Source organism: Podarcis muralis, unplaced genomic scaffold (assembly GCF_964188315.1).
Source record: "Podarcis muralis unplaced genomic scaffold, rPodMur119.hap1.1 HAP1_SCAFFOLD_173, whole genome shotgun sequence".
In the NCBI taxonomy this organism is placed as follows: Eukaryota; Metazoa; Chordata; class Lepidosauria; order Squamata; family Lacertidae; genus Podarcis; species Podarcis muralis.
In genome coordinates, this window is record NW_027554796.1 from 1 (window position 1) to 9,328 (window position 9,328).

Sequence of the window (9,328 nt, forward strand, 5' to 3'; positions counted from 1 at the left end):
TTCTACTGTGTAGGGTTAGGCACACACTATTCACTTCAGTACTATGAGGTGCTTGTGTTTTGACAGCGCCTTCTCCAGTTCAGCCCAAAGGAGGTCAGGTGCAATCTTGAGGCAAAGCCCTGAACAGTTTGGAACTTAGGTTCCTGAATGACTTTTTCTCTCTCTCATACAAGCCTACTCAACTACTGCCAACCATCCTCAGAGGTCCTTCTCAAGCCTTCGGAGGCAAGGAGAATGGGAAGAGAGCAGTGGGTCGCCATACTAAAAGGGTGTACGTAACAGTCACTACTTACTATGGGGGTTATTTTCTTTTCATCACTGTGGTAGGGAAGGAAAATGTTCCCAACACCCCAATAGCTATGGGCAATAAGAAAACAACCACTTCAACTTAACATCACATGCATCTAGTTCAGGGGTCTGCAACCTTTAAGACAAAAAGAGCCACTTGGACCTGTTTCCAAAGGGGAAAAAAATCTGGGAGCCGCAAAACCATTGCGACATTTAAAACAAATATATCTCCGGAGCCGCGATCTGACAGCGGGCGGGAAGGTGACGTCGGGACGGTGCGTGACTAACGCATGCACCGCCTCCATGCGACATCACAGCCAGTACAGCGCCCGCCACAGTGGGGAGTGTTGGGGCGCACAATGCGCCTCCTCCCCTCGCTAGTATCTGCCCCGGAGCCGCGGAAAAGGTGTAAAAGAGCCACATGCGGCTCTGGAGCCGTGGGTTGCAGACCCCTGATCTAGTTGGCCTTCAGGTAAAGGACTAACTGGGGCCTCACTTGCTATAATAATAATAATAATAATAATAATAATAATAATAATAATAACATAATAATATATAACATAATAATATAATAATAATAACAATATTATTTCTACCCGCCCATCTGGCTGGGTTTCCCCAGCCACTCTGGGCGGCTTCCGAACTGAACATTAAAAACAATACAGCATCGGACATTAAAAACTTCCCTAAAGAGGGCCGCTTTCAGTTGTCTTTTAAAAGTAAAATAGTTGTTTATTGCCTTGACATCTGCTGGGAAGGCATTCCACAGGGCAGGCACCACCACCGAGAAGGCCCTCTGCCTGGTTCCCTGTAGCCTCACTTCTCGCAGGGAGGGAACCACCAGAAGGCCCTCAGCGCTGGACCTCAGTGTCCGGGCAGAACAATGGGGGTGGAGACACTCCTTCAAGTATACAGGACCGAGGCCATTTAGGGCTTTAAAGGGCTTTACTACTCCCACAAATCCTAAGAATGGAAGAAGAACCTTGCTGGATCAGGTCAAAGACTCATCAAGTCCAGCATTCTGCTGTCCACAGTGGTCAACAAGATGCCTCAGGGAAGCACATGAGCACAACAGCACTCCTTATCACTGCCTTGGCAGCGGGCATAAGAAATAGCCTTATACTCCACATATTTGTCTAGTCTCCTATTAACGCTATCCAAATTGTTGGCCATCATTTCCATCGTTTAACTATGCACTGTGTGAACCCAGACGCCTTTCTGTTGCTCACACATTTAGCAAGGAGCCTAGTGGGGAACGTTTTGGAGACCCACATTCAAATCCTGCTCAGCCATGAGGGTCACTGGTGATGTGGGGCCTATCACATTATTAGTCTCAGCATAACTTACTTCAAAGTGTAGTTGCGAGAATAAATTTATGGGATAACAAGTGAGTCCACAATGCCCCAAGCAGAAGAAGAGCAGAATAAAAACGAAATAAGGGCCTCAAAAATATACCCTTGATTCTGCTACACCCTGAGGGTGAGAGTGATATGAAATGTAGTTTTACCTGCAAGGAATCACCATTTGGGCCAAAATACATCTTTCTCCAAAGTCCAGTGGTCTCGAGAGACTTGGTGAGGGAAATAACAGCATTATCGGGGGACACATCAAGTCCAAACTCAGGGGGACTCAGTCTATTTTCTGGAGGAAATTGCAAGAGGAATGTATAAGAAGCAAAGTCTTTGCTGGCAAAACTAACTCTGTAGCAATTTGTTCCTACTTCCCCCCTGAGGCTCTGGGGAGCAATGCCTGGCACCTGCAAAATCAGCCTCAGAGAGTTTTCATCCTGAGTGCATTGGAAAGGGGGACACCGGGCGGCTGTGCTTGCAGGGGGCACTGGAGAGTCAAGGCAGCTAGCAGGGCTTTTGGCAGAATCCGGATCAACGGCGGGGCCCTCCGTGGGCAGCAGAGGAGAACCAGAGGTTATGTTTGCAGGACCCAGAGAGGCGGGTGCAGAAATCTGCACGGCGCTAGTGGTACTGGGGCACGCTGGTGGCGCAGGAAGCTCGCTTCTTGTCGAGGGCATCGGATCCTCATCTACAGTAGAGCAGTCCGGACCCGACAGGGTTGCCACGGAATGATCCAGGCCCTCACAGCGGGACACATGTGGAGGAGCCACGATGCCACCGGGGCCCGGCGAGGGCACCACGTCGCTGGTGACACGGGTACTTTCGTTCAGATCCATGTCGGCGCAGAGCAGCCCCTGACTTACTCCCGCAACAGGGCCGGGTAGCTCCACGGTGCTGTCCACGCACGGATCTTCACGCGGCGCAGCAGGCAAACCCGTACCGCCGCACGTCGGGACGGTCGGACGCGTGTCAGCCGCCGGGTCACTTTCCGCGGGATATTCCGGGCTGCTGGCCGCGGGGCTCCGAGGATCGTCGGAATCGTTGTGACCCGGACACGTGGAGAGGCCGGGCTCGGGAGCGGCCGGAGCGCTTTCCGCGGCGCACCCCGGCCTCGCCTCCACGTGGGCGGCAAGGGGCGTTTGCTCCGCGGCTTGGATCGGGGCGCAGCCCGGCTGCGGTTCAGCCGAGCCTCCGGTTTCCGAAAGCGGCGGCGGCGGCTCCTCCTCTTCCTCCCTTCCTTCTTCTTCTTCCTCCGGCCGGCCTTGCACTCCGCAGCCGGGGCTCCCCTGCTCTTGCCCGGCCGGCGGCAGGACGGGCAGCACGACCTCCAGCTGCCTCTTGGCCTTGTTGAAGGTGGCCTTGCCGGCGGCCTCGTCCACGGCGTAGGGCAGCGGCAGGCGAAGGCTGTAGGCGGCGGGGCGCCGCGACTCCAGACGCAGCTCCCGCCCGCGGACCTCCAGCTCCGCCTGGGCGGCCGAGGCGAGGCAGGGCAGCTCCACCGTCACCACCAGCTCGCGGGGCACCGGGCTGGGCGCCGAGTCGCGGCAGCAGCGGTAGTCCTGCAGGTCCACGTAGGAGCGCTGCCGGAGGCTCCAGCGCGGCGTGGTGGCCGCCGGGGCGGGCTGGGGCGCCGGCCTCGGGGGCTGGGCCGGGCGAGGCGGGTAGGCGTAGGGCGTGGGGAAGGGCGGCAGCGGCGACGAGGGGCTCTCTTCCTCCCCGCTTCCCTCCGGGGCGGCCCCGGGCAGCGGCGTCCGGAGCAGCGTGGCCTGCGGGACTCCCTTGTACTTGACGCCCCGGAGCGGCACGGCGTTGGCGCGGTCCAGGCCGGGCGCGAAGTGGCTCTCCAGCGCCTCCAGGGCCGTGTCGCTCACCAGGCGGCGGAAGCGGGCCGAGCGGGCGGCCAGGCGGAGCGCGTCCGGGTGGAAGAGCACGTCGTAGACCAGGCGCGGCGGGCCTCGGGGCTCCCCGGGCCGGCGCCGGCTGCCCAGCTCCTCCCGGGCCGGCGCCAGGCAGTGGGGCAGCGTCCAGCGGCTGCCCCCGGGCTCCGGCCTCGCCTCGGGCCTGGCCACCAGCGCGTTGCCGCAGACGTTGACGTAGCAGCGGCGGGAGCCGGCCTGGCTGGTCCGCAGCACCCAGCCGGGCTGCGGGTGCAGGAAGCGCGCCTCGACGCCCCGCTGCCGCTCCAGGGCCGACACCTCCGCCTCGTACACGGCCCGCTGCGCCGGGTCGCTCAGCTCGGCCGCGTAGTCGGCGAAGAGCTTGCGGAAGCCCTCGTCCTGGAAGGCCTTGCTCAGGCGCTCCACCTCGTCCCCCGTCAGATCCAGGGCTTCCAGGCTCGAGCGGACCGCCATGCCGCCGGCCCTCGGGAAGCCACCGGGGATGGAGGAGGAGGAGGAGGACGAAGCGCGGCCGTTGCTATGGAAGCCACCCTAACAAGATGGCGGCGGCGAGGCCCGTCGCTATGGAGATGGGGGCCGGCAAAATGGCGGAGGCCGACGTTGCTATAGGAACGACCCCGGCAAAATGGCGGAGGCTGCCGTTGCTATAGAAATAACCTCGGCAAAATGGCGGCGGGGATAGTGGAGGCCGCCGTTGCTATAGAAACGACCCCGGCAAAATGGCGGAGGCCGCCGTTGCTATAGGAACGACCCCGGCAAAATGGCGGAGGCCGCCGTTGCTATAGAAATAACCTCGGCAAAATGGCGGCGGGGATGGCGGAGGCCGCCGTTGCTATAGAAACGACCCCGGCAAAATGGCGGCGGGGATGGCGGAGGCCGCCGTTGCTATAGAAACGACCCCGGCAAAATGGCGGCGGCGAGGCCCGTCGCCGTGGAGACGGCGGCAAGCAAAATGGCGGCGTCCGCTCAGCCGGGATGGCGGAGGCCGCAGTCGCTGTAGAAGCGTTACCGACCTAGGTGCCAGGTATTTTCGCACCGCCCAATGAGATATTTGGGGGTGACGCGCACCCCGCAAGTGTCTCTTGTGTCTGTGCAAGCGGCCCGGAGGTTCCTGCCGCTTCGTCCTGAAAGGGTTAATAGCGGTAATGGAGCTGCCGTTCCTAGAGCGGAAAGGAAGTGTGAAAGAGAGGAGCTTCCGTTCCCCGTCTCGCTGTCCTTCCTGGCAGAGGCGCTGGAGGCGAGGAACTGGGAAGGAGCTGCCAGATCTTGGGAGCCAAGTCCTAAGGGCCAATATCCCTTCCTCTTCCCCCAATAAAATATTTGAGGGGGCTGCCCCCCAAGTTGATGGTCCTTGCCTTTCATATAGGGTGTGCCAGGTCAAGAGGCAGAATAGGAGCGGGTGATGGGGCAAAGCGCTGCAAATGGGACTTCCCGCCCTGAGTAGCTAAAAGGCACTGGACAAAAGTTTTCTCTTGCATTTAATAATAATAATAATAATAATATTTTATTTATATCCCGCCCTCCCCAGCAATAATAATAATAATAATAATAATAATAATAATAATAATTTATTTATATCCCGCCCTCCCCAGCAGAAGCCGGGCTCAGGGCGGCTAACAACAGTAAAATAATACAACATTCTAAAATCAGTTCATTATAAAATCAGTTCAGATCAAATTAATGGCAACCTCTGGCCTGATCCTGCAGGCTCCTCTGTTCAAATAAACCAGAATGAACCCTCAGGTTTCCCCAGCAGCTTAATAAAAACCGCAGGCGAAGCCCTTTGCTAACCTGCTAAAACTAATGGTACAGTTCTATCTTCAGTTGAAAACCATTTCTGAAACAGCAAGTGTGTGTTGGGTTCTTTCTTTAAAAATGTTTACCTAACCATAGCGAATCCTGCTGGGAGAAAGAAAAGCAGGATGCTAGCGAATCCTTAAGCATAAATCTGCTGGGAGAAAAGCAGGATGCTGCCTGGCTGGCAGTCAAAGCCTTGCCGCTTCCTTTCCTCCTGCAGCGCCCAGAATGGCATAGTCCACAATGTACTTTGGAAACTCTGGCCATGTGCAGAGGGAAGGGTGGGCATCGCTTTCTGGGATGCGTAGTGGGGAGGTTTGGGGCCCATGGTACTGAGGTTGCTGCAGTGCAGGATTACCCAATAAGCAAAGGTAAAGGATCCCTGGACGGTTAAGTCCAGTCAAAGGCGACTATGGGGGTTACAGAGCGGCTATCATACTACAAATATCACAGTATACATAAAAACAGGCATCAATTAAAATACATCTTAAAATTAATTCAGACAAATTAAAATCTGGACAAATGGCAGTTATCAGGTGAAGATTGAGAGCAGTTAATACTTGCCAGGGCCAACTGTTTTCACTGATCATATAAGGACCTGTGAACGGGCTGGGAGGCTTCCTTCATGCTTGTTCTTATACAAAGGAAAATAGGTCAGACTGCCCCCTGGCCAAAGGCCTGGCAGAACAGCTCCGTCTTGCAGGCCCTGCAGAAAGATGTCAAATCCCACAGAGCCCTAGTCTCTTGTGGGAGAGTGTTGCACCAGGCTGGGGCCACGGCCAAAAAGGCCCTGGCTCTGGTCCAGGCCAGTCTAATTTCTCTGGGGCCCAGGATCTTCAGTGTTGTTTGCAGACTGTAAGGTCCTCCGTGGGGCATACCAGGAGAGGCGGTCCTGTAGGTACGAGGGTCCTAGGCCATATAGGACTTTGAAGGTTAAAACCAGCACCTTAAACCTAATCCTGTACTCCACTGGGAGCCAGTGCAGCTGGTATAGCACTGGGTGAACGTGATCCCGCAGCAAGGCCCTTCTCCAGCGGAAAATGCTTGCAAGGAAGTTTCAAATGCAACCACCGTTATTCCCCCATCTCCTACAAAGCTCATGTATCAAGGGCAGCCTTCCTGGTCATTAACATTTTAAAGTCATTCAGACTTCCACTGTGAACAAAAGTACTTCCCACAAGGTTGCTTCACGGAGAACGACAGAGGGCATGAATTGCTAAAGCACGTGTAAGGTATTAATGGAAAGTCAAATGGGTTTGAACTTTCAGCAGTACGCAGTTTAATTCAGAAGTGTAGCAGCAAGAGCTAAACCAATTATTTTAATTCTACTCCCGCTATCCTTTGAGACTAATGAAATTGCCTTGTAAGATGAAAAGAGCAACAGCTCCTGGGCATGAACTTCAGGGCTACAGACTTCCTTACTTGGTCACAATGGCATGTTACTCATGCTTGGTTTTTAGTATAAAGACACTGAAGCATTTGGAGCAACAAATGCAGAGGGTAGGATTGGTAGCTGCCATCAACGCTGGTTCCATAAAGAAACAGGATGACTAAAAATGGTGAACAAGCCTTAGGATACGTAAAATGAACCATTTTAAGAGAAGAAGGGAAGTAATTGGACATTATAAACTTTGTAAAATGTTTATTTTAAATTGTAAAACATAAAATATAAATTATATTTATAAAAAAATGGTGGAAAAGCCATTGTGGTGGTGTGACCTCATCAAATCTTTCTTGAGTGCTGTATTCAAAGAAATACAGTGGTGCCCTGCAAGACGAATGCCTCGCAAGACGAAAAACTTGCTAGACGAAAGGGTTTTTCCGTTTTTTGAGTCGTTCCGCAAGACGAATTTCCCTATGGGCTTGCTTCGCAAGACAAAACGTCTTGCGAGTTCTTGCGAGTTTGTTTCCTTTTTCTTAAAGCCGCTAAGCCATTAATAGCCGCTAAGCCGCTAATAGCTGTGCTTCGCAAGACAAAAAAACCGCAAGACGAAGAGACTCGCAGAACGGATTAATTTCATCTTGCGAGGCACCACTGTAAACTTGATATATAACAAAACAATTGAACTGTCTCGTGCACTAACACTACTTGGGCTTAGGATCGCACCTGCTCAAGATTACCACAGTGATGACATCTTAGCCTTTCTATTGACCGCTGTTGGAAAACTGGTGTTGGGCTGAACACTGATTCTTGGTATACCATAGTATGGTCAATAGCATTGGCTGAGAAACTAACAGGTCAGGTCAGAGCAGCAAAGGGCAAACACAATCCCTATTCCTTTTATAACATATGGCAAATGTTTAGTGAATACATAAATTGTTCAGACTGTGGCAGGAATCTACCCAACACTCATGGGAAAATGTGGTGTGATCTCTTAGAGGAATCGAATGAAACTTTATCACACAGCATGACAAAAGTCTGTAATTCTAGCAGGACAACTTTGTTGTTTACTGCTGTAGCAATTGTTTTCTCAAAATATATCTTCTGTACCATGAAAAATAAAATATCCAAAAAAAAGGTGAACAAGCCCACACATTTCAGTGAACTCTCTTCACAGTTTTTTTTAAAAGCGTTTATTAATTTTCCAATAAGAACATCTAATTAACATATCAAATCAAATCCAATAAAAAACTAAAATAAAAAAAAGTCCAATTGTCTTCCAAATTGTGATAATTTTGGTTTTGGCTTCCCACGGTCTGAATTCCGAAGCGCTTTCAACATCATAGTCCTGCCTCTCATTATCATCGATGTTTTTCATAATTCCATATCCAATCTTTTCCTCCACATTTTGACTCTGGTTCTGCGATCCTCATTCATGTCAGAAAACACATACCGTATTTTTCGCCCTATAGGACGCACCTTTTCCCCTCCAAAAATGAAGGGGAAATGTGTGTGCGTCCTATGGGGCGAATGCAGGCTTTGGCTGAAGCCTGGAGAGCGAGAGGGGTCGGTGCGCACTGACCCCTCTCGCTCTCCAGGCTTCAGGAAGCTATCCGCAAGCCTTGCAAGGAGTTCCCGCGGGCTCGCAAGGCTTGCGGATAGCAGCCTGTTCTGGGGTCGGGGGAAGCGCAGCTGGGGGGGGGAAATAATTTTTTTAATTCATCCCCCCCCCCAAAAAAAAATGAGGTGCACCCTATAGGGCAAAAAATACGGTACTTTTTTTCCTATGGAGTGCAGATTTGTCCGTATATTGTACTCTTTCAGCTGTTTTTGTTTTTTCATCGCACCGCTTCTTTAATTGCATCCAATTCCAGAGTTCTGTCCAGCTCTTTGAGAGTTGTTATTTTGGCAGCTCCCAGATCGTTAATCTTTCCCGTCCAGGTGTTATCAAAGAAACAGAGAGAAACCTCCTTCTGAAATTCCTTGCTGATTTATTCTTGAGCAGACTGTTTGCAATGTAGCCATATATCAGACAGTTAACAATTAGCCTTTGGAACCCACCCAATCCAATCCCCCCTCCGGGCCCTAGAGGGGGGCTGCCAGACATCCATTTAGCCCTCTCTCTCGCTCATAATAAAAAACTTCCTTTTTACAAACAGTTGTATATATAATATTGTTTCCAGTCTTTATGACCAACCATCCGTTAGCTCCTGTTTCTCTTAATCAGGGAAGTATTTCAGGTATTCCGTAAGTGCGTGGTGGGTAGAAGCCATTTTGTTTTTGTTTTCGTCTTTATCAAGCATTTCAAATCTTAGAAGAAAAGCAGCTGCGAATAGGTCCCAATTATACATGAAAGTCCAACTGTACTCACTTTTTGAAGAACAATTTAGGTTCTTAATGAGACTTGGCATGCAATACGGATTGTTAAAGGAAGTAGAAAAAAACATACCAAGCCCCTCCAAATTCCAAACGTCATGATGAGGGTCTCTTTGAAGTTCAATCTTTTGCACCAGACTGTACATACCACAGGTTTTTTCCCCAGCTTCATCGGTTAAGAGCGTCTGTTTGTTTTTCAAATCTTTATATTTTCCCAAACAGATGCGTCCGGCTATGGG

At 51.6% G+C, this 9,328-nt stretch overlaps 1 protein-coding gene across 1 annotated transcript; it reads right to left on the minus strand.

The window, feature by feature from the left end:
• Nucleotides 1-853: 853 nt before the first annotated feature.
• LOC144326574 (protein kintoun-like) lies at nt 854-4,121 on the minus strand. The gene has a single exon (XM_077923062.1). It carries the CDS (start codon nt 3,986-3,988, stop codon nt 1,637-1,639), a length of 2,352 nt encoding a protein of 783 aa, XP_077779188.1. The 5' UTR covers nt 3,989-4,121; the 3' UTR covers nt 854-1,636.
• Between the last annotated feature and the right edge of the window lie 5,207 nt (nt 4,122-9,328).

What these genes read in the sequence shown, in the direction of transcription:
- LOC144326574 (XM_077923062.1), bottom strand. Translation starts at nt 3,988, where the DNA reads ATGGCGGTCCGCTCGAGCCTGGAAGCCCTGGATCTGACGGGGGACGAG.